The 26,151-nt window shown below is 50.1% G+C and overlaps 1 protein-coding gene across 1 annotated transcript in view; it reads left to right on the top strand.

The window, feature by feature from the left end:
• LOC148035306 (putative ion channel POLLUX) overlaps positions 1–25,534 on the top strand; it is a 90,329-nt gene extending 64,795 nt beyond the window's left edge. Inside the window, 2 exon segments of the mRNA XM_087680310.1 lie at positions 23,905–24,171; positions 24,264–25,534. Coding sequence (XP_087536436.1) covers positions 23,905–24,171; positions 24,264–24,482 — 486 coding nt within the window. The 3' untranslated portion in view covers positions 24,483–25,534.
• The last annotated feature ends 617 nt before the right edge of the window (positions 25,535–26,151 follow it).

Here is a 26,151-nt window from a genome sequence, read left to right as displayed (position 1 = left end):
GCATTGGTAGATAGATCTCATCCGGCACTCCGACTTGCTCCCTCGGGAGGATTTGCTTCCCTGGCATATGGCAATTGCCTCTGGGTCGTTGCTATGATTGGTGTAACCTTTTTCGTGCATTAGTACAGGGATTTCCCACACGTTGGCCTAGGCCCTCGTGTCTCTTGTAATCATGTAATCTTGTACCTTTTTTTCGTAATTAATACAATTACCTTTTACGGAAAAAGAGAGAGAGAGAGAGAGAGAGAGAGAGAGAGAGAGAGAGAGAGAGAGAGAGAGCTTGGGCGACCGTTCGATCGATCAGGGCAAGGAGTGACGTTGCTATCGGCGATCCCCAGGTATATAGATCTCTCCCCCATCACTCCAACATCACTCCTGGTGAATTTTGTAGTCTATAATCATCGATGTCTTGAGATTTTGGATGAATTTGTGCTCGAAAGTGCGTCGGGCCGGCGGAATCGAACACCCGATTCAGTGTCCGATTCTCAGAATCGGACGCTCGGACAACCGTCTGATCGGACCAACCCGTCCGACTCGGACACTCGGACACTCGGACTCGGACACTCGGACCAACCCCGTCCGATCGGACTACTTGTCCGATTGTCCGATCGAGGAAATCGGACTCACGAATTAGGATACGTCAGCAATCAGACCACAGGCCTGGTCCTATCGGACCACTTGTCCGATTTTCGAAAATCGGACACCTAACCCCCGTTCGATTCTGAGACTCGGACGCCTCAAACTCGGACCCACCTGGTCCGATTCCTAGAATCGGACCACTAGAATCGGACCACTGGTAAATCGGACGTCCGATTCCCAGAATCGGACACACCTTAGGTAAAAGAAAAAAAGGGGGAGGGGGGGGGGGGAACATAAAAAATTGACCCCCACGAGCGACTGGAAGCGCAACCCGCTGAAGGACAACATGGCGAATGCCTTGTATGCAGTTCCCGACGTAGGAGTCAAGACCAAGGGACAGGGGATAGTGCTGGAGCACTCCCCAGCGACCTAACGCGTCGAGAACGGAAATCCAATTGGAGGACCTGTGATGATCGACTCCCCTAGTGAACGGCAAGAAGCAGCGCAGACCCTAGAACCCGTTAGAACGGCCAGGATTTGAGCAACAAAGCTTATTAGGCCCGAAACAAGCAAGAGTGTGTAAGACGCCGAGGAATTGCTTGCGGCACTCACATTGAATTTCCGCACTTGAAGTACACTTAAGAAAGCTGAAAGCCTGATTGGGCACAAGTGCACGAGAAACGGCACACTCACCGAGTGACCATAAATTGAGGTTTGCATTCAATAACCAAAGGAACTCACTCAGATAAACCACTCAAGGAACCCACCAATAGGAGAGGACCCAAGACAAACAAACAATTGAAGTGTAGGGTAGGACCAAGCAAGGAGCGCCAACGACGAGGATCTGTCAAGACTATTCAACCTGATCGACAGCGCAGCGGGGCGCAAGAATTCGACCATGACGGAAGAAAGCTCAGACCATCGGTCTAATGAGGAGCTCGATTTGAGTGCATTCCCAGATGCTATACAGCAGATGGTAAGCAGTTACGACGCGCACGCCCGGTATGAGCACCGCGGCAAGACAACAGACGCAATCATTGCAAACCTAGCGGAGAAGAGAAGGCTAGCCCGCAAGGCATTACAGGGAATAGCTGATTATAATAGGGATCAGCAGGCTAGGAGCCAAAGGCAAAGTGTGGAGCTGCATGAGGTGCAGCGAGTGCTGAACTTGGTTGGCCGAAACCGAACGGACCATGAGAGAGCACTAGAAGGAGACCTTGTTGAGATATCGAGCTCCACTCGTGATATGCCAGGGTGACCGTTGTGCATTTATGTGACTGACTTGTTAGTTGCAGATGTGGTTGGTGCACCGCCCATGAATAATAGCTTTATGATAGCTATCCTTATCTACTCTAGTTCGTGGCTCAGTTAGTATGCCACCTTAGTTAGTTGAGTTTGGTTTTGAGACCCATATATAGGGTTTTTCTATTTCTATGTACTAGAGTTCTTTTTGGCTTACACAACTAAGAAGAGGAAAACTGTTTTCAGCCTCCACCTGTGTGTGTATTCCCCCATTGTGCAAGCAAGAAAGCTACAAGTGAGACTCCTTCCTTCTCTCCCACAATCTTGACAGACCTAACATTGAGCGAGCTCCTCATGAAACGGCTGCTCGATAACACCGCAGTAGAGCAGAGTGCCACCGCACTAGCGACGTCTCTGCTTGCAGGATTAGGGGCAAACCAAGGCTCAAAGAGCCAGGCCAAAATACCCATTGTTGCCAAGCTGCTCGATAAGTACCAACCGCATGATGATCCATACAGCTTTGTTGAGCAGTTCGAGCAAGTCTGCGAAGCCAACGGCCTCAACGACCAGATTCAACGTTCGCAAGCATTTGGGCTTTGCCTCGGCGACAAGGGTAGGACGTGGTATACAAGCCTGGATGCCGTGGAACGAGCCAACTTCAATAATCTCAAGGATCTCTTCGTCGAGATTCGCCGAGCCCGAATACTCCGATAACCTGCCAGTACGCTTGATGAACGTCAAGCAGAAAGAGAAGGAGGACATCGGCGACTACGTGACCCATGTGAGGAGTCTCTTTAAGAGAATCCCTTTAGTCGAGCGACCGACTGATAGAGTAGTTTCGATTGTATTCATCAACGGAATTAGAGACGAGGAGTTATATAAGGCATTGGCAGGCAATTCAAGCTTGCAGCGGGACGTGGTGGCTAGAGTGTTCGAGGAAGCCATCAAAGTCGATGACCAGCTGAAAGAGCGGAGCTCTAGGAACTCAAATCTAGAAAAGACCAACCCGCGAAGCTCGGAGAGAATATCAGCATCTAGTGAGCGGTCAATCCCATCATTCCAAGACAAGGGGAAGGACACCGAGATAGACCAAGGCTTGGCTGAGGTCAAGATGGAATTGGCCAAGCTACAAGATATGTTGAGACGACCAACGCGGCCGCACGTCCAATGCGTGTACCGTGGCGGAAACTACTTGCCGGCCGAGTGTCAAGACCCTAGGTCAAGACCTTGTGCTAATTGCGGTAGGTTCGACCATGATGTCGCACATTGTAGATTACCAAGACGACTTCCATACTCGCAACCTTACGGTCAGCCTTATCTAGCTAACAGGCCGCAGCCATTCTTCGGAAGGGGAGTCCCATTGGCTCTTCCCGCACCTAACGATATGAAACCAGCCGTTCCTAGAATGGACATAAATCCTACAGGCATTCCTAGACCGCCTGGTCCTTACGTGACCCACCCACCGAGCGACGCTCCAGTACACTACATGGAGGAGCCGAATGATGAAGAGACCTACATATACCCTTACGTCTCGCACGACGACGAGGGCAACGCGGTCCTCATGGATTATCGACCTGTGCTGGTGATGGCGTTAGGACGAGGACGAGGTAGAGGCCTAGGAGAGCAGCCGCAGGATCCAGTCACTTGTTGGACTTGCGGACACCCCGGTCATGTCTCATCACGCTGCCCTGAAAGAGAGCAACAAAACAGGGACAAGGCTGACCAAAGGTGTGCAGAGTGCAGAATCACCCATCTTTTCATAGACTGCCCAAAGCGGAAGCCGTCCTCTAGCTCAGCCAATTTGCCATCCGTCCCATTAGGGTTGTTTGGTGTCGAAAACCCCGATAGGGAGGCCACACCTATTCCCTTGCGAGTTATGACCCGAGCCCAAACGAAGCAGGCCGGCATCTCTCTGCCAGGACTTAGCAATCTTGACGCAACCTCGATAGGAAAGAAAAGCCGCAGGCGGCAAAAGAAGAGATCGGAAGCTAAGGTTGCACTAAAGACCGAGAGTGCTACGACTCTACCTACGGGACAGAAGGTCTCAGACGCAGAGGCAGAGACTTTAGTCCCTAAGACAGCCGAAAAATGAAGCGCTAAGGTAGGGGAATACCCATATCCAAAGCGACAATTAGAGGCCATAGAAAAGGTGAGGGAGGCTCAACAGCATCTCAAAGACGCTGAGCCCATCATAGAGGATAAGATCGATGATCTCTCCAACGTAAGCACGTCAATATCACCGCTTCAGCCTAAGTTGGCAGAAGTAACTGTGCCGCAGGCAGTGCCGCTAAGACCAAGCCTAGACGCAACAGAGCCGCAGATTAGCCGCGGCCATTGGCACGGACAATCTAGGCTAAGGGAAGGACGAGTATCCAACGATCTCCTGACCACGCTAGTGACCACCCCTGTAACACTTAGCCTGGGAGATCTGCTTAAGCAACACCCTACTCTATGGCAAGACCTTAAGCAGTGGGTCGAAGGATCACAAGAGCAGGTCACGGCAGACCCTCGAGACCAGGACGCAGAAACGCAATTGCCAAGTTTGACGCTGCACTCCGTGCCTAAATCCTTGCACGTCAACGCCTTTTGGGAAGGCTCTGAGATGCACACAGTCCTGCCGGTCCTAGCCCTGGGTGACACAACAAGGAAGGGAATAGTAGACACGGGAGCTGGGGTTAGTGTGCTTAGCCACGCAGTGCTTCAGACTTGGGGAAACCCACCTGTCGAAGCTGCTAGGTTTAATGTCACGCTAGCAAACGGTATGAGAGTGAAGCCATTCGGGGTACTGAAGAATTGGCCAGTGAAGATCGCAGGTTCTCTGTCGACTTTATAGTCATGAAGGGAGTGGACTACGATGTCCTATTAGGCCGACCCTGGATGCGCAACGCTAGAGTCATTGAAGATTGGGGCAACGGCTTGATCTTCCTTGGCAATAAAACGGACGCTGCAAGAATAGAGATGGACACTTGGAAGACCTCACCAGTTGACCTAGACGCCATCTCTGCTATACTCAAGGGGAACACTCAGGTCAAGAAGCCCTATGGGTCCTTGACCAAGTATATCCCATGCCTAGAGGATGACCGGGATTGGATGCACGTCCTTGCTACAATCGACCTGCCATTCTCAGACCATGAGGCGTATGAGCAAGCCATCAAAACGATCGGCAAGACCAGCGAAGCACTCTCTACACTAGTCTGCATGATGGCAGCAAGCCTCCATGGAAAGCCTAAGCCTGTCACCTTCCATGTACCCTCCAACGAAAGGGAACTCCAGGGGGTACTGGAATACCTAACGAACCAGCTAGCTGGCAACCCAGCTGCAAACTTCAAACCACTCCAGGATTTCTTAGAGGATTCCAAGTGGCAATGGACCAAGGTGCACGAGTTAAACCTCATGTATAACTGGGCCCTGGTTCCTAACCAACGACACAAGGCATACCAAGCCCTAGGAGACGATGAGCAGTCGAATGACAAAGATTCCAGCGATGAATATGAAGACTGCCAATCCTTCAGTGATGAGAGCGAGGGTGAAGTAGATACCATAGAATACGACATTGAAGGACGAGAAATTGAGTAGATACGAGCAGACACCAAGCCGCAGAAAAGATAGGCCCTTAGAATGGAGCAAGGAGTCGTGTGCATGAAATGTGATCGTGCTTGGTTGGAATGCATAGGAGCCATAGACCTTGAGCAAGCAAGCCTAGCTCAGCTAGGAATGGCATCAATACTTAGGACCGAATCGCCATCTGAACTGCGGCCACCAGGGGAGACCACCTCTTCTAGCGAAGATGGAGGGTTTGACTCCGAATCGGAGGTTACTTCGGATAGTGACCCGGAGATCCCTAGGCCGCCCATGACCAGACGCACCAAGGGGGACTTATCCGTCCACCTGAGGCGCAGACTGTTAAGGCAGGATAAGGCAAAGCACCCCAGGGATACAAGATCAGAAGAACAGCGGAAGCCGCAGGACCTCCCTAAATGCTTCACGAAATTCAAAAAAGGGGATAGGGTAGTAGTTCTGTTAGGTGCCAAACGTCAAGGGTAGGCCAGCGAACCAATCAAAGGACCAGCCAAGGTCAAGGAGGTGGACCTAGCCCAGGAAGGGGAAACACCCCGACCAGTGTTCATTGCTGATGACTTGACTGGTAAAGAAGAAATGAGTCCTGTCGCTCTCTTGCGGGAGTACATAGACGTGTTTGCTTGGTCCTTAGAAGAGCTATGGGGGGTAGATCCGAGTGTTGTGACTCATAACATACCCATGACGACGGACGCAACGCCGGTCAAGCAACGACTGTACCCTATGAATCCAAAACATGCTCATGCTGTCAAAGAGGAAATTGACAAGCTGATGAGAGCTGGATTCATTTATGAAATTGAGCACACAGACTGGGTATCACCCATAGTCATTGTGATGAAGAAGAACGGCAAAATTCGAGTGTGCGTCAATTACAAGAAGGTGAACGTTGCTACGAAGAGAGACAACTATCCCTTGCTGTACACCGAGCACATGCTTGAGAGGGTGGCAGGCAAGAAAGCCTACAGTTTTCTGGATAGCTTCTCAGGGTACAACCAGGTGCAAGTGCATCCTGCAGACAGGCATAAGACCTCCTTTGCCACGGAATGGGGCGTCTTTGCATACATAGTCATGCCCTTCGGGTTGACCAATGCCCCCGCCACCTTTCAACGTCTCACGTGCACCATCTTTAAGGACATGCTTCGCAAGGAGTTAGAGGTCTTTGTCGACGATCTGTGTGTCCATTCGATCTGGATCGAATACTTAGATAAACTCCGCGCAGTCTTTGAACGGTGCCGCTTATATCGTCTCTCCTTGAACCCCTTGAAGTGTCAGTTTTGGGTGAAGCACGGATGTATCTTAGGACACGTGGTGTCAAAGAACGTCATTGCCACTGACTTCTCGAAGGTCAGGGTTATTGTCGACCTTCCACCTCCAATTAATTACAAGGGAGTTCAATGCTTCTTAGGTCACACAGGATACTATCAGCAGTTTGTGCTGAACTACGCGCTAATCGCCAGGCCATTGTACAAGCTGCTGATTGTCTTCGAGTGGACCAAGGCATGCCAACGGGCATACGAAGAATTGAAAAAGGCTCTAACAACATCACCAATTCTACGAGCCCCAGATTGGACCATTACCTTCCACGTGCACATCGATGCTTCTAAGTTTGCCGTAGGGACAGTATTGTGCCAACCTGGTGAGCATAACTTAGATTACCCAGTGAGCTTTGCTAGCAGACAACTCACTGAGACGGAGATGAATTATTCGACAACAGAAAGGGAGGGATTAGCCATGGTGTTCGCCGTGAAGAAATTCCGGCATTATCTATTGGCTACACCTTTCATCTTCTTCGTGGACCATCAAGCCCTACTCTATTTAGTGAACAAACCTTGTGCTACAGGACGCATAGCTCGATGGCTCCTCCTGCTCCTAGAGTTCGATTTCTCCGTGGTGGTACGAAAGGGAAAACAACATTACATGGCTTATCACATGTCCCGTATACCCACAGGAGAAGCCGCTGGACAAGGCATCATTGACGAGTTACCTGATGCCCACTTATTCCACCTGTCCAGCGAAAGAGATCTATTTAAGGCTGATCTGACGCCATACTGGGCAGACGACGTAGTCCAAGTGCTCGAGCACGGACTACCTGAGCGACCAATAGAAAAGGCACGACTTAGGCGCTTGATCCTGAAGATCCAGCCCTACCAGCTGATTGCAGTCCAACTCTATAGGCTGGGGCAAGATGGATTGCTGCGTAGGTGCGTGTATGAGCATGAGATGCACGATGTGCTCTCGGAGGCGCACAGCGGCATTGCGAGAGGACACTTTAGCGGAGACACGACAGCACGAAAGGTGCTGCAGTCCCAACTATGGTGGCCCACACTTTTCCGCGACGCCAAGCGATTCGTCAAGCATTGTGACGAGTGCCAACGGACAAAAGTCCTGATTCGTAAAGATCAAATGGAGCTAATCCCAATTATTGCTCGCCAACCCTTCGAAAAATGGAGAATTGACTTCATAGGACCCATCAGCCCTGCAGCGCAGTACTCACAAGCCAAGTACATCGTGGTGGCCACGGATTACCTCACGAAATGGGCAGAGGCAAGAGCCACACGAAAAAACGACGCTAGGACGACTGCCAAGTTCTTATGGGAGCAAGTGATCTCACGCTTCGGTTGCCCCATCGAATTGGTTAGCGATCAAGGCACACACTTCATCAACGAAGTGATAGCACATCTCCTATCCACCTTTCTCATCATCCATCGCAAATCCTCACCATACTACACTCAGGCTAATGGCCAGGCAGAATCGACTAACAAGATTCTTATCAACGTCCTGACTAAAGTAGTCTCAGCCTCACAAAGCGACTGGGACAGCCTTGTGGGCCTACTGCATAGCTTATAAAACGGCTGTCGGCCAAACCCCCTTTAGGCTGACCTATGGGACGGAGGCAATTCTACCATTAGAATTCTTCGTTCCTAGCCTAAGAGTGGCACTTCAAGAATGATGGGAAGGGAAGGAAGCATGGACGCAATGCCTGGTCGAGCTGGAACGCCTATCAAAGACTCGTCTTCTAGCCACCCACGCGCTTATCTGCGAGAAAGCCCGACGAAAGAGCTGGTTTGACAAGCATGTCAAGCAACACGAGTTTGAACAGGGTGACTTAGTGCTCCTCTACTCAGTTAAAGGACATAAGCAAAAGATGAAATTCAGAGATCTCGGACCCTTCAAGGTTCGGGCAATCAGCCGAACCGGTAATGTCGAGCTTGAGACCCTGGACGGTGAAGGAATAGGCTTCTTCAATGGCAGTCGTGTCAAGAAGTACTTCCCTCCCACTCATCCTTTGCATGAGCCACCAATGTTAGAACCGCCGGTCAAAATACGAGCAGCCACAATCACTGAAATCAACGAAGATGATGAGGAAGCTGTAGAACCCACCTACCTCCGTGTCACGGTCACTGCCAAGCAAACATGCGCTTTCAACGCCTTGATCGATGAGGGAGCAGACTTCAATGTCTTAACCCACAAGCATTGGATCCAACTTGGCAAACCACTACTTCAACCCACAACTGCCAAATTAAGCCCATATGGGGCTCAATCCTACGCACTTCTCGGCAAGTGCAGAGTCGCCGTTTCTATCGAGTCTGAGACTGTTCCAATGCTTTTTTACGTGTTGCCCAGTGCTACAGACGTAGGCACGGAGTCACTACTGGGGCGAACCTTCAAAAAGCAGACTCACTGCAATGTTGATTATAAGCCGCAGCGCATCCACCTAGCAATCGGCAACGTGCGCATTGTCACAGCTTTCAGCAAGGGCTGCGCGACACCATCACCGTCCGCAGAACCACCGATAGAAACATCCGTAGGCAAAACTAAGGAGGGGGGTAGTACGCGGCTGCCACTCCCCGACTTCCATAAACCGCAGCCCGTAGCGATCAAAGAAAAGACCCACAGCATCGCCTTCAATGGGTGCCTAAACAGCCGCAACAACCGCCTAGGAGTCGACGCTCCTACCCACATAAGACTCAGAAAGCATGCGCAAGGCTACTATGAGGGAAATGCCTCACTGTGGATCCTTAAGGCCCCCGCGGCCAAAGGCACTAGTCATACGCCACCCTCAAGCTTGATCAGCCTACATCCCCCAACACCTCAAACCCATAGGCCGCAGTGCTCGCCAGAGCCCCAGCCATCCGACTCATCTATGCTTCATTCCAAGAGAGTCGCACAAACCTATCGGCCCAAGCAACAGCCACCGTCACAGGTGGCATCATCCGACCAAGTCAATCCGACTCTCTGTAGCAAAGCTGACTGCAGCAGCCCAGTTGCTGTGACTAACCCTAACCCACCCTTCTTCCAAACAGCCCGGTTGCAGGCTCAAGGAAACTCCCAACCGCAACTATGTACCGTCAAGGCCTCTAGTTCTAGCAAACCTCGACCGCCCGTCGGCCTTACGCCCTCCTATGAACGGAAGTCATTTCTAGCGCTAGCCACTGACCTTGCGGAGGACACCGGAGATGATGTGGTGGACTGCATTAAACGGCTCGATGCCACCTTCGTGTCACTAGCCCTCAGCTATGACCGCTTGGACTTGGGTCTATTAGAAGAACCCTTTGCAACGGAAGTGCGCAACATGCCTTGCTCTTGGGAGACTTTTGAATTCGCCTTTGCAAAGGCTTCTCGCTCTGCTGCTGAGTTGCTCGGTAGCGAGGTCTCCAAAGAGCAAGCCATTAAGCAACGTCTCATCACATCCTACGATCAACGAATCACTTCGGCTATCACTGATCAGGAAATCACCGAGTTATCCAAACTTGCTGATACGGACTCCCCGTTTTTGAAGCGTTGGTACACTCTTTGGCTGCAATGGGAAGTTGAGGGGTGCCGCATAATGACCAACGCTGAGCAGCGCCGCGCAATCAAAACAGCAGAGTACGACCCCACCTATGTCGCGCCAACCTCGTATCGTGTATTAACCACTCTTCGTGGTCAACCCATGGATGAGCACATCAAAGGGCACCCCTACCTTGACCGCCTCTTAACAGAGGAAGAGCTCCACATTGCAAGTAGGGTCGATTCTGGCAATCTTCTAATTGATGTTCTGACATACATCACGTATGTCGGTATCCGCCCATTCGAATTAGACAGGGAAGCTCAGCTAGAGTATAAACCCAACTTCTACGCCTGGCTCTTGCACAAATAGACCGACGCCCTTTATGCTAAACGCCCTTGGCCTCTCAACCTCCAATCCTGGGACGGATTCTTCTCGTTCCAAAGGGGGAAGGGGGTAATAAGGTGGAACGTAAAAAATAAACAAGGAAAATCTAAAAAGTAAACCAAGTATGAAACGTCAGTTAAATTTGAAATGCAAGGGTAAGATGTAATGGTAAAAGTCTGAAAAGCAAAGTTAAGGCTATGTTCAATAAAATCTACTACGCTTTTATTCTTCCAGCAAATTAGTTGTCAAAAAACACTAAAAGTGGAAATGGCTGAACTTGCAGGTAGCAATCATGGCAAGCCAGGACAAAGCGGGTAAGCTTCCCTTCTCGGAGGAGGAGCAAGCGAAGTACGGCCTCACGGTGGAGACGAGAGCCTTCAACTAGTTGAAGTTCCGTCACGTCTTCAACCTTGAAGACGCGGCCATCGAAGAGCCGGCAGTACGTCAAATCATAGAACAGTGCCACCTGGAGAAGTACCTGGACGCAGTGGGCCGGAGGGTGGACTACACCCAGTGCGCTGACTTCTTGTGCACCTTCAATAGGAACAGAGGCACCATCACGGTGCGCGACAATGAAGCCACCAGACAGGTGCAGATCGAGCTGACCCCCGAGTTGGTGGAAAGGGTACTAGGGCTGCCGAATAAGGTGGAAAGAAAGCCGAAAAGAGATATCTACGCCATGTTGGGAATGGACAAGGTGAAGGTCCATACCAATGATGGGATTAGCCTGGCGAACATCCCCAACCCAGAAATCTAGCTGTAGGCAAAGATGGTGCATGCCTTGTTCTCAAGCTAGAGGTACAACAGCATAATGAGCCGAATCAACGTACCTCTGCTCGACAGCATTGTGGCGCAATCGCTGGACGAGGTGAACCTTAATGGGTTTGTGAGGAAAACAATAGAGGCTTCGGCTAAGGCCTTGGCGACAGGAGGAAGAGCCGTTGGAGGGGAGTCCCCGTCATCCCGATCAACCCGCAAGGCATCATCCTCCAAAGCCGCAACCATAGGGTTTGGAGGTGTCCTTACAGCCATCATCCAAGAAGCACTAGGGCAAGGACGAGGAGAAAAGGGAGGCGACGAAGGAAGTGACGAATCACCGTCACAATCCCCACCTCACACAGAAGAGCAGCGAAGGTCGTCAGATGAAACGGAGACTGATGCAGACGAAGAGGGAGAATCCCAGAGCACCCCACAGAGGCACGCGGAACAACGAACCAAAGCCCTGCATGGAAAAAGGGAAGAGGAGCGAAAGAAGAAAGAAAAGGAAGATCTGGAGAGGGCTCGAAGGGAGTCAGTCAAGGATGAGGAGGAGAGAAAAAAGAAGACCGAAGAGGAGCTGAGAAGGAAGGAAGAGGAATAAATAGAGCTGGCCACCCGTCGCTCCATCGAGGAGCAGCACAAAAGAGACGAGCAAGGAGCAGAGAGCCCGCACCGAACGGAGGCACCTGGTTCTAGTACCAGTGTGTCGGAAATTCCACCCCTGTCCCCAGCAGAAGGAAAAGGAAAAGATCCGATGATGCCAACTCTCCCCCTCTTCATACCTTCCATGTCAGCCACTCCTATCATGACGACGCCCACTGCCACCGCTACCCAAGGTTCCACCCCAAAAGTCGATGAGAGCAACGTGGTCACTTGACTACAATTCCTGGTGGAACGGGAGCTGGCAAGAGAAGCGGCCATGGCCAGCCCAGCATCAGGATTCAAAAGGGCAGCCACGGCTGAACTGGAGCCAAGGCCGGAGCTGAAGAGGCAGAAAACAGAAGACGTTGTCACCACCACCACCATGCCTCACCCCCCACCTCCAGCAGGCCAATACGACGAATATGTTAAGGAGCTGCTCTCGCAGTTAGAAAGGGCCAGGGAAGAAAGGAGGACAGCCGTGGAGGAGCTGGCAGCAGAACGAGAATCAGGAGCCGCTCTCCAGCTGGAGAGAACAAAGCAGATAACAAAATACCAAAGGGAGATCGCTGCGCTCAGGGAGGAAGCCAGCAATAAGGATGCAGAGGAATTAAAGGCCCTGAAGGAACGTGACGCTGCTTGGGAAGGAAGGAGAAAAATCTTGATGGAGCGTCTCAACAGGGAAAGGGAGACCAATGCTCACTTGAGGTGCAAGAACGATCAGCTATCTGCAGTCAACCTGGAAGCACAAAGCCAGCTTGACAAGATCAGACAGGAGGCTGCAGAGCTGGACCAGTTAAGGGAAGAGCAGGTGCGAAGGATGTAGGTGAAGCTGGACCAGCTCAATGCACAGATCGCTGATAAACGCCAGGAGTAGTCCCGTCTGCATCGTGAGCTCGAGGCCCAGCAGCAATAACTCATGGCTATGACCCTCCATCAGGGGGAGAGCCTGGAAGATATGGAAAAAAGAGCAAAAGAATGGGCTGATCACAATGAGGGGAGAATATGGGACTTGGCACGCCGGCTAGCCAAAGCCGAAGGAGACAGGGTGCTAGCTGAGAATCAGGCAGAGGCGGCCCAGCTCTCCATGATAGCCCAGCAGCACACCCTCCTCAATATACTGCTCCACTCCACCAAACCGGAAGGAAACGAAGCCAATGATCAACTGCAGAAGAAGTTAACCATTGCACGCAGAGCTCTAACAGCAGGCCTGCACGTGCCACTGCAGCTAGGAGGCCCGCGCCGCAAAGCCTAGAGGAGAAAAGAAGATATCGTGCGCAGGTAGGCCTGACGGCGCAGGGAATAGATGAACTCGGTTTCATAGAGGCGAAGGCACAAGAAGACGTGCAAACAGAAGGGGGTGAACTGGAGTTTGATTTGGGACCTCAGGAGGAGGAATACTTCCCACCACCCCCCTCAGCCACAACAAGTGGAAGTGCAGCCCCTTGATACGTCTGCTGAGAGAAAAGCAGCCCAGGCTAACTGCAGGAAAGAAATGGTAGAGAACGCAAGGAAAAAGCTGAATGTTAGACCTATTCCAAGACAGCCTGCCCCTCTCCTACCGCGCCCTCAAGATCCCCCTGCTGAATTCTATGCCGAATTGATTATCTGGGAACAGCAGGAATATAACCATGACCCCTTCGACTTGAGCTTTGAGTTTCCCGCTACCTTGAACAGAGTACTGCCCATTCAACTTGTAAATGACATCATCGCTATGGGTGCAAGGCTCAAGGCCAAGTGGTTAGCGGAGCGAGAGGCCTACCCAACTGCTTGGGGAGCCGAGGACCGTGAGAACTGAAATAAGTGGCAAAAACTCAGCTCCTATGCAAGGAAAGCATGTGTCTAATGACAAGCTGAAGGACATGTATGTAAAAGATCTATGTTTCAAATGTGGGGAGAAATGGTCTCCCGATCACAAGACAAAATGCAAAGCCAAGAATGTCAAAGTGAGCATGATCTTTGAAGAGGAATTGGATGTTGAGGCAAATGAAGGCAATCTATCTCAGCGTGATTGCTTACCTACTCTTGAGGAGACGCATGACCATGATGATGATTTCCATGAAGAATTCTATGACCCTATGGATGGTTTTCCATTCGACCCGGGTGGGTACTACATGGATGATCCTTTGACAAATTTGGATTCATTGAAGCTTTGTTCTATCTCCCGTGATGCATGGAATGGTTCCAAAGGGGACAATACATTATGCCTTAAAGGCTACATTAATGGAAGAATTGCTCATATTCTTATTGATACGAGGAGTACACATAGCTTCGTTAATACACGGTCTCTTGATGGGATGAAGTTGTATACACAAGAAATGCCTAAGTCCTCCAGGTGCCTAGATCGGTGGAAGGCTATAATTGGCAACCCACCTGGAGAAGACGCATTTTTGACATCAACCTTGACGCGTGGATGGCATTTTGTAACACCCTCCCTTCTGAGAGAAACGACCCTACTTTCATGCCGTATCCTCGAAGGGTAGGGGTTGACTTTAATCCGTCCATCCACGGCATGTTCGACTTTCCCATTATCTATAACACCAATAGCACCTCCCATAGGGACGCCCTTCTCTTTACCCTTCCTGATTTGTACAGCTCTATAGATAGATTTCTTAGCGAGTTCACCTCCTGTCCTGATCCTGCCTTCATAACCACTTGTAATTATCTTAGACTAATTAGGATCCTAGTCCACCAAGAGCCCACACCTCAAGAACGCCACCTCCCACCCCTCTACTTCGATCCCAACGCCATAGATAGCAGCACCATGACCCGCCTCATGATGCGCGCTTCTCTTTTGCCGTCCTTCTGTGTTGCACTGCTCGAAGATATGAGCGACAACAAATTCACCCAGTGCAACCACCCCTTCCTTTCTACCATCACTCTCAAAACCCGCCTCAACCTCAAGGGCTACTTGTTGAGTTGTAGATTCCTTAACAAGGCCCCCCGCCCTCCGCCATCCCCTACCCGCCATTCGGATGACGAGGAGTAAACTCCCGTCATGCCCTTGTATCACATGTCTCCATGTATACGCCTCTTTATGTTTATTATATATTTTTTTAAAAAAAGACAAAAAAGAAAAAAGAAAAAAAGAAAGAAGCACCACAGTCACTGCACCTAGGGTTTTCCCTAGCCCCCTCCCCACTTCACACTTAGGGCACATCAAGGACAGGACTTTCAGACCTGTCATCCTAAGACTTGCACCACACCTCCAACGAAGCACGAACTGGGTCCTCAAGTGTGGGACGTTACCAAGGGCTTGCCCAAGGTCAGACCCATCTCCCAGTTCCACTGCCACGGGCACCACGCACTACACGGCGAGACAGACACACCCCTTAGGGAGTGCACAACTTTTCTTGCAGGTTATGTTTGAGTTTCAAGAAATGGCTACTCCGCGGAAGAGGATCACCCACGGCATCCTTTAATGACCAAAACTTCTTTTCATGTGCCTAGCAGCCGACCTAACTAGCCACTACGTCCCACCGCAGTGCCATGGGACTGGCACTTGGCTAGGAGGGGGGTAATGTTACCGTGTTCCCCGCAGCACAGTGTTTCCCGCAGCACAGAGGAGCGAAAAATGGAAAAAAAAAAAAGGGAAATAGCAAAAAAGGCGCAGGATAAAAGCAGAAAAAGGCGCCTTGACCGGTAACCAGTCCCTGAAAAATTTAAATGTTCGGGCACGACCCTCAGAAAGCCTCGGTGTCACCCCAAGACAACAAAAGAGTAAAAGGGCGCACCATTAAAAGGTGGAAGCGTCTCCGAATCTTTGTAAAAGAGTGCCAGGCTCGCTCCTGTGCAAAGTGTACGCATTAGTTGGGGATAGGATAAATTAGAATGGTGGGAAATGGGAAAAAAGGCCTAGGCTACGGCCGGCCATGTAAAAGAGGGAAAAGGGGATGACCGCCCAAAAAGGATTTAGGGCTTTGTATATAAAGTTGAAAAGTGAATGAGAAGCTCATTCTTTGGTGCGTGGCAAAAAGAGTCTTCTTCTTCCTCTCTTCTTCTCTCCTTCTTGCTTGTGTGTGCTCTTGAGAGAGGGAGTGTGAGAGTGTGAGGGAGTGAGTGTGTGTGGGAGTGAGGGATCAAGAGGATGAAGCTCTTCACCATCTCCTCTTCTCTTTTTCTCTTCTCTTCTCTTGCGCGCGCGGCTATGGAGGATGGAGCTTGGAGATGGAGGAGGCTTGAGGATGCTCGAGCTAGCATCAAGAATCGTGGAGCTACCAGAGTGCAAGAGAGAGGAGGGTACTCGATCGAGCATCAAGGTAAGCTCACTACACTCGTAGGATCGACGGCGCGTTGGCTAGGTGAGAAATAGCCATTAGAGCTCGCTTGGAACGCTTGAAACAAGAAGCGGTCCGTGGGTCTTGGCGGTTGAGCGTGAGCTCCCACAGGCGCAGCCAGCCCCTCAGGCCCAGCCTCGTCAACAAGATGATAGCGGACGAGCGGTCCCCTTTAGGCAGAGCACTCCACAGCCCCCCTTGTCCGTCCCACCCGACAGGACCGCTCCCCCCACTTTCTCCACATGCGCTACAGATTGCCTCGCCTGAGCCCCCACAGGCCCCTCACCCACCACCCCCCCCGCCCCCCCCCCCCCCCCCCCCAAACACCCGCCATGCATCTCTAGCCATCCCACCATAGCTCGATCCACTCCACCCCCATCACCCCCCCTACCGAGCACCCCTCCTGATCCGCGCCCAGGTCAGGTGAGCCCCCCCAGACCCACCCCCCCTCCTCCCATAGGAGGTGATGAGCCACACACCTACCTCCTCTGCACACTAGTAGTCCCGCCCCGTCCACACAACCACCAGCTCATCTGCCCCTGCCACCCGCCATACTTTCCCGAGATAGGCACAGTTGTTGCCATAAGAGTTTTTCCGCAGTGGCCCATGGTCCTATCTGCGAGTTGCGGAGCGCGGAGAGTTCCCACTACCTCTAGAGGTGGGGATCTTCGTGGTTCGTAAGTCAAGGAGGGGCAAGGTCCATCTACTAGCACCATTGGATGGACCAAACTATGCTTTCTTTTTTCAGTCATCTTTCTCAGAGGAGTGGACGACTATACAGATTGAGGAGGAGTTGAAGCGTCAGGTGGCGGATCACATCTCCCAGTGGATGGGAGATGAAGGATTAGCACTGTTCGCACAACAATGGCCAGGTTGCATGATGGACATTAACTAGTGGGCTGGCGCCGACATCCCGCATTTGAGCATTATCTTTCGAGCCCCCCCACAGTGGAGAGCGCCGAGGGACGTGATCGAGTGGCCCCCAGCACAGGCGGCCCGCTTCTACCAGTGTACAGAGTCGCGTTTTTCAGCATGGCTGATAGATGCATTGATAGTACCACCTGGAGCATCTATCACCCCTATGGTCCGGCCGAGGGCCACCATGGGGGATTGGAGCTCACCATCCAGACCGGTGGCAAAACGTACCTGCACGCCTCACAGTCTCTCTTCCTCATCTGCAGCATCCACACCAAACAGATGCCTGTTCGGTCAGTCACAGGTTTCCCCATGAGTCTACATCTTGCATCCTGGAATGTGAACAGTCTCCACTACAGTGGGGCGCGTGGCTCGAGGAAGCTGATTGTCCGGCAGGAGCTGCAGCCTGCCCTCGCCGGATGGATAGATATCTTGCTACTGCAGGAGCACAAGCTCACCCTCGCCCAGGCTCAGCGGGTTAGGAAGGTATTTCCGGGCAGCTCGCATACTTACTGGGACCAAGCCATAGGTGCCCACGGCAGGAGCGGAGGCGTATGCACCTCTATTGGCCCGAGTCTCACCACTTGTGTACGAGACCACGGGATGATAGTGGCAAGAAGGGCTCTATGGATTAGACTGGATATTGGGGACTCGTGTATTGGAGTCCTCAACGTCTATGCCCCTACGGAGGTTAGGGCACGCAGCAAGTTCTGGGTGGAGATTGTAGATGAACTCCCAAAGGTGGACTCTTGGATTGTTGGAGGAGATTTCAACAATCTGGAGGCTTTGGAGGACCAGCAGGGCAGAGGAAGAAACTACCAGGGCATGGCTAGGGAGGAGAAGAGGCATGGGAGGTCTTTTTGCTTGCAGTCGGAGCACGGGATGCCTGGAAAGACCCTGTCTTCCACAGGAGGGAGAGGTCATTGGACTTTTCCTTGGGATACAGGCGGCTAGGTGGAGCCTTGCTGGAGCGATTGGATAGGTTTTATGTGGGAGAGTGGGGAGGCTCTCGTGGAGGCCAGATTGAGCAATTGGCAGGCACCACATTATCCGATCACTGCCCGGTTCTACTGGCACTTGATCCCCCAGCATCCGCCCTAGATACATGATCCTGTCGGATCCCTGACTCGATCTATAGGAGGGAGGAGGTGTCGAGACAGATAGAGCAGATTTGGACCAGAGAGTGGGTCAGGAGGGACAGGATAGCAGAGGAGGTTGCAGAGGTCCTAGCCGAGTCAAGTAGAATTTGCCAAGAGGCAGCCCTACAAGCCAGGTAGCAGTGCTGGGAGGAGGAAAGAGCACTCCGGCGGGACATGGCAGCTACGCAGAGATTGTTGCAGGAGGCACCAGGGGACCCCACCCTCCACGCACAGGAGGTGCATGCGCGTGCAGCCATTGCTGGCCTACTAGACGACAGGCTCTCGGAGTTCTCTTTCCGCACTTCAGCAGCCTTTTGGGCGCGGAAGGGAGGCACGATGTGCAGGGAGTTCTTCCAGGTGTACCAACCCTGCACCGTGGGAGAGCAGATATGCAGCCTTAGGGATCAGTATGGGAGGACCCGTTCTAGCCCTGATGAGGTGATGGAGATTGCCACCGACTATTACACACGCCTCTTCCAGCAGGAGACAACTTCAATTAGAGGACAGAGATGCAGATAGCAGGTATGGGATCACACCCCGTCCCTCGTCACAGAGAAGACAGAATACACCCTCCTAGTCCCCTTCACAGAAAAGGAACTAGAGGAGGCTTTCCATACACATGATGGGCAAAAATGCTCGGGGGAGGATGGCCTCTCTAAGGCCTTCTTCGCTACCTATTGGGAGGTGGTGAAGGATCCCCTACTGAGGGCTTTCCAGGAGATATTCACCTCAAGACAGATGCTAGGGAGGCTCTCGGCAGGCCTTATCAATCTTCTCCCCAAAGGGAGAGACCGGTTGGAGCTATCCCAGTGGAGACCGATCACCTTATTGTCAGTGGCCTATAAGACTCTAGCAAAGATGATTGATAGACGATTACGCCATGTGCTTCCAGATATCATTCATGACACACAGACAGGCTTTGTCTAGGATAGGAGCATCCTAGACAATGTATTTACATTCTTTGAGGCGACAGAGTGGGCCCAGCACAGTGGGCAAAAACTGGCAGTACTACTCTTGGACTTCGAGAAAGCCTATGACAGGGTGGACTGGGATTTCCTAGAGGGTACCATGGTGAAGTTAGGATTTCCCCACGCTTGGATTCACGGGGCCTCCGGCTTGTACAGATCAGCCACCAGCAGGGTTCTCATAGGCGGAAGGCAAGGGGAGGAGTTCCGGCTGGAGAGATCGGTTCGACAGGGCTGTCCCCTGGCCCCATACCTGTTCCTAATCTTCGCAGAGGCGATGTCTCGCTTCCTCAGGTCACGTGTGAGCGGACTATGCGGCCTCCGACTTTCAGTGAGAGAGGAGACTGAGTTGTTAGACTTAGAGTACGCAGACGACACAGGTCTCTACATAGAGGACAATGAGGTGATGTTGGAAAGAATGAGGTTGGCTCTTGATGTGTTCTATGTTGCAGTGGGTGCGAAAATCAACTGGCGAAAGTCGGTTGGTTTCCTCACAGACCCGGGCTCCAGCACGGAGTGGGGAGTCCACTTGGGATTTAGATGGGCGAGTAGAGGGCAGACCGTCCGATACCTAGGGTTCCAGGTGGGACTTGATATCACTCCTGCCGAGTAGTTTCTTCCTGTTCTAGATTCTATTAGGAGGAAACTAACCTACTGGAGCATGGTTCGCCTCTCACTGGCCGGTCGAGCCCTGGTAGTTAACCAGGTCCTCCTAGCGACGGCCTGGTACATCGCCTCATGTTGGTGTTTCTCCTCATCGTGCGTAGGGCGGCTTCGCCACCTGGTGCGGAATTTCCTTTGGTCGGGGTCTGATGGCTCCAGAGACTCCAGGGCCAAGGTGGCGTGGGCCACCATTATACGACATTGATCAAAGGGAGGGCTTGGAATCATAGACCCAAAATATCAAAGTATGGCCCTCTTGGGCAAGCTAGTTGTCCGCGGTCTCACACCAGGCGGGCAGACCTGGAAGGTCTTACTGCAGGAGGGCCTTCAGGACTGTAAACCGAGGCTTGGCAGGGAGTGGAGGCCGTCCTTGAGATGGATCTTCACTTCAACACAGATTACCCCGCCCAGATCACCTTTCCTGCGGAGCCTACTCCGCGTGTGGCAGGGCCTCTGTAAGGCCCTAATCCAAAGCCCCCCAGGTTGCCAGGAGGAAATAGACCGTCAGTCGGTGAACTAGAACCTCCAGGTCAAAGATAGGGAAGGGGCACAGATAGGTGAGTGCCCCCACATCCAGTGGGCTGGGGTGGGAGGCCAGCCCGGCTCGCTCCATCAGGACATGGCGGGAGGTGTACAAGATGGCAGACAAGGAGGTGCTACAGCGAGTATCAGGGTGCAGGAGAGGAGTGGAGTTGAGGAGAAGAGAGATAGACACAGCAATACCTCCGGAGTGGCTTGCCCCCCCCGATACGAGAACCGATAGAGGCCGGGGAGGTATGGGCAGCTAGGTTCTCTCCAGCAGGCATCCCTCTTTAGGTGGCAGGTAGAGTGGGTGGCGCCCCCCAGGGGACCTTTTTTGCCGTTCAGGAGGGGGGACGTCTGGCCCTTGACAGAGGGCAACAGGATGAGGGGATTGCCACCCTTTCATGGAGGAGGATTCGGGTGGTGGGTCTTCAGGGGAAGACTTGTCGACTGGACCCCTGTGTTTTCTGGATGGAGCTCAAGGAGTGGCGCCTTTGGACCTGGGAGGATAGACCACTTGATGAGCTGGAGTGGGATCCAGGAGAGTGGCTATGGCCGGCCTCTGCGGTTGCCAAAAAGCCACCCAGGTTCTTAGAATACACTGCCAAGATTGGCAGACATGTACTGATGCAGGAGGATATGGACTGGGCGCCGTCATGCAGCAGGCACTGGGCGGAGCATAGCATCACGGAGCCCTTCCGACGAACCTTCTGGTGCTGCCTATGAGATAGCTAGAGGCCGAGGAGGGTGTCGTATTTTTTATGGCTGGTGGCACATGGAGGTTTGGCGGTGGGAAGCTGGCTTGCCCAGATGCAGAAGGAGGGAGGTTGTAAGCGCTGCACACAGCAGCCTCTAGAAACCCCAACGCACTGCCTTTGGTCTTGTGAGGAGACGCAGCTTGTGTGGAGAGGAGCATGTCGTATCCTTCGACGTATAGCCCCCAACCTCGGGTGTATTTCATGGGGAGCTTTCTGTTGGCAGGCAGTTAGCCATGGCCGTTACCTTCTATATGAGGCCGGGATGCAGGACACGATTTTCATGATCAAGGTAGGGTTATGCGCAGTGGTTGGTCTGGAGGCTTTACCCATCCGCCAGGTACTGGAGTTCACAGCAGACCGCTCAGAGATATGGGAGATCATAGGGAGTCTTACTGGATGGCATATCTGGAAGGCGCGATGCCAGGTGGCTTTCGGCAGAGAGACTTTCAGCACTTGCGACCTTAGCAGAGCTATGGACCTCCATCATTCACTCCCTCCGCAGCTGATGGGAGCAGGTGCAGGGCGAGTCTAGGGCTCGTCAGGAGCTCCGTGGTCACTTCATGCGTACCTGGGGCGGCCAAGGCCTATTCTTTGTGATGTAGGCAGGCAGTCCCGTTTGGCGATATACCCCTCCCCCATGGCTCCTTGCCCCCATCCGCCCTAGACCGCCTTGAGAGTCTTGTATACATGATGTAGTGGTGACTTTGCATCAGCTCCAGTTTATTCTGTTAAGCATGAGCACTCTGTTGTAATCAGTTTTTTGAGTAATATAATCAGCCACATTTTACTTGCAAAAAAAAAAAGCTATATAACAAATAAACACTCATTTCTATAATCATTGTGCACTGAAGATTATGCATAATTCCCTTGTTGCAATTCACCATTGCAAATGTCACAATATGACCTATTTTTCCACAGTAATAACTGATAATGCTAGACTTCAAATGGCACGTCAAATCTTACAACAATGTGAGATTTTTGCTTTGCCCTTGTTTCGATGCCTCCACAAGTACTATTCAAGGGAAAGAGTGGGAGAATAGGAGAGCTTACCCATTGCTTGCTTGCTCAAATCCTTACTCATTCTCCTTCACTTTAAACTCCAAAAGTAGTCTCTATCAATGGTATAACTTTGACACAAGGTTATATTTTGCATGGTGAGGAGATTTACTTGAATTATTGCATCGAAAACACACCATACCTATGTGAGAAAGCTCACTCAAGAATACAAGAAGAGGGAAAGAGCCTAGAATGTTTTCTTGTTAGGTTTTTCTTTCTTTTTCTACTGACTATATACAATGTACACAAAGTATAGATAAGATACAACACAAAGGAAATTGGGCTACTAAGTCAAATAGTGTATAACTGACAATACTAATCGATTGGTACTCTAACTATGCTAGCTATAGGTAGATGTAACTAAGCGAATACAATAAATGAGGAGTTAGTGGCCATGTAAAAATCATGACCATCGACATGCTAAGTGTAGACTTGCAAGCCTATCTAACTAGGCAGTCCATCATCAATGTCTGCACATGTTGAGCTTGCCATCTCAATAGGAGCCACGCAAGGAGGTGAGCTCAAAGTTTGGAGCCTTACGGATAAAGTTCTATAAGGGACATAAAGAATGTAAGAAGTATGTTGAAAATTTGATTAGTGGGACCGAGATAAATTTGGCAAGAAAGGGACCGAATAAGAGCAATCTCTTTAGTTATCACCCCATTAAGTGCTATGCATGCCACTCCATTAGAAAAGTCTTTTAGCAATGATCCTAGAAAAATTTTTATACAATGAACCCATAACAATAATGGGTCTCTACTACTGTAGAGCCTAAGGGGGAGGAAATTTTGGCAATAATCCAAGCACTGCAATCTTCCACTTGATGGCATTTAGCTCATTCTCCAAACTTGCTGACAAAGTTAAGTAGATCCTATGCTTGTTCTCCTTGTGGCAAACTAGTTGCTTTCCCTTTATTTTGCATGAACATAAACACTCATTAAGCTGCAACACAATGTCTGTCCCCAGAACTATCATTGCATGTTCTTCTGGCAAATTAGGTTTCTGTTCCCTTCATTTGCAGGAATATAATTACTCATCTGGCTATTAGCTTCAGAAAGCATACATTGAAACTCTCATTCCTCTTGTATTGAGGAGGATGAGAGGCCTTATGAGGGGCCTTTGGAATGCTGCTTGAGCCTCAAGAATCGACCGCTAGCTTGCGGCACTTGTGTACTTCTCCTTCTCCATGATCCTGAAAATCCTTCTGCTCGGGATTCCACATTTGAATCAGAGTGCCTTTCTCCACCAAACGCTTGATCTTTTGGCCTAAAACGGCCCATTTTTTGCTACTCATGACACTGATTAAGTAAATGTAATTGATTCGTGTCTATATAATACATACCAAATAATATGACTGTCCATAATATCAAATATTAGTCTACAATATCGAATATTAGCTTAGGAAACTTCAACACAACAGATGGAGAAAATCTTAAATGTTTCGACCTTTGTAAAGTCCTGGTGATGTCTTTCCTCAAATTATCTTTTGTTTCACAGAATTGGTTTGATGTAGAATCTTTTCGGGCAAACCTGTAGCTGCATTTGCACATGTTGTCCATGAACGTCTTGTAACGTGTGAACTTTGTCTCAATGGGATTTGTTCCAAGTCAACCAACAAAACATGACTGACTATCCTTCATGGCGTGTGCTTAAGAGCAGTCAAAGCGACTACCTCTCAAAGCTACTAAAGAAACGAGCGCACGATCATCTGGATTTTCTCAGAGCTCTTGGATTCGTGAAATGCACGAGGCCTCGAGTAAAACAATAATTATCAGTGAGATTTTGGATTCTCGAACAAAGAATCTTGTCACTGTTTCAAAGATCAGTGATTATGTATTATCAAATGAGCTCGTCAGTATGGCCCTGGCGATGGTAGCTGAGGATAAGCAGATAAATCGTGTTTTGGAAGAGCTTTTTGCTGAAGAGGTACAGCTTTGAAGCAGCGCATATTTGATTGCACTGCTGAAATGTGGATAAGAACAGGCCTTAATCCATTGTGTTTACTGTTGCTGTTTCAGGGAAATGAACTGTACATCAGGCCAGCTGAGTTCTTCTTACATGATCAGGATGAGCTTTCCTTTTTTGAAATAATGATTCGTGCCCGACAGAGAGATGAATTAGTGATTGGATATCGTCGAGCTTCAGCAGACCAAGCAGTCATTAATCCTCCAGATAAGGGTGTTCTGAAAAGATGGTCTATACATGATGTTTTTGTTGTTCTAGCCTTTGAAGAGTAAGCCCTGCGCCTGTCATCCGCAACAAGGACAAAGATCACAGAAGATTTCAGCTGAGGTGAAGTTGACGTACCACTCGTTGCCAAGAGGCAGTGGGATGAATTTGCACAGTTGTGGATCCTGTATATGATTTTACTGCCGACACCATGAATATGCAATCTGAGAAAACACTTTCAAGAAGCAGCACATTTTGAGAAAAAGGTGTGGGCCGTGGCTAAGGCTTCGATGTGGTAAAACAGGCGGATGTGGTGAATTTACAGATTTCTACTATATTATGATTTCACCGCAAACATCATGAACATGCAATCTGAGAGCACTGTTTCAGGAGGAAGTACGTGTTGAGACAAAGCTGTTGCTGAGTCTTCTAGATGTGGGACAAGATAATGCTGTGACCTTAGTCATGGGTGCAGGAGACCAAGTGGGATTGCTGTAGCCATGGCTGTTGCCCAACAGTGCCATAGCTTTCTCTGCCCATTGTTGATCTGCCAGCTCCTCCAAAATAGCTGCCGTGGGGAGACTCATTCCTACCAAATGAGGATTCAGTTGGAGCTCTTTACCACTGATTTTGAGAAGCAGAAGCATCTGTGAATGTACAATAGTCTGTACTTATAGTGATTCTAGTAAACCCATTCGTGTGTATAATATAAGGGGCAAAGGGCCTAAAGGGCATCTTTTAAGAGAACATTTTGATTGACTCGCTGTATAAGGGGTGGCGTTGTCAGGATGCCAAAGTACCACAACGAATGTATGAAGAGCATTGGGTACTACATTCTTCTCATCGAGAGAAATATAATCATACAATGATTGTTGCAAAGACCAGAAGGACGATGATGCAAAAGTGGCATGGTTGCAAACTAGTGCCTAGAATTGAGTCCAAGCAAACATATTAGAGTGATCTGAACACACTCTTGGAACTTTGCATTTCTAGTGGAAGCCTCTGAGATGAAAACCACAAAACAAGAAAATAACAAAACCTTGCTTATGTCCAAAATTGAAGGTTAATGGTAATAATAAATAATAGAAAACTTACAATGACCAAGAGCTACTTAGCCATATGACATATGTATCCAGTTGTCATCTTATCTTACTACTATATTATTTTCACTATAGATTTGCCGGAAAGTTCCGAACCTCTAGAGGGCTTCCTTAACTTACCCAATTTTCCAAACCTCCATTTTTCAATCAAAACCCTCTCTCTTCCCCTCTTTTTCACTTGTAATCTCTCTTTTTATCTTTCCCCTCCCTTTTTCATTAAAATTCTTCTCTTTCTCACTTGAATCTCTCCTTTTATCCCCCCCTCCCCTTTTTTATAATTAAAACCCTCTCCCCTCTCTCTCACTTATAATCTTTTTTTTTCCCCCCCTCTTTTTTTAAATGAAATCCCTCCCCCTTCCCTCCCCCTCTCTCACGTATAAGGCCTAAGTTTTCTCTCTCTCTCTTTCTCTCTCTCTCTCTCTCTCTCTCTCTCTCATAATTAAATTAAACTTTTTAAATCAAAAGTCTCTCTTTGTCTTTGATTAAGCTTTTTTATTTAAATTTTTCTTTTAATTAAACATTTTAATTTTTTTTCTTTAATTTAAAGATTTTCGAACATAGTTTTACAATTTTAATCTAACTGAGAGAGAGAGAGAGAGAAAGAGAGAGAAAGAAAGAGAAAACTTAGGCCCCATAC

This window comes from Lygodium microphyllum, chromosome 6, assembly GCF_053477565.2.
Source record: "Lygodium microphyllum isolate KBCC chromosome 6, Lygodium_microphyllum_v1.1.10, whole genome shotgun sequence".
Taxonomy (NCBI): Eukaryota; Viridiplantae; Streptophyta; class Polypodiopsida; order Schizaeales; family Lygodiaceae; genus Lygodium; species Lygodium microphyllum.
This window is presented reverse-complemented; position numbering and strand designations above follow the sequence as displayed.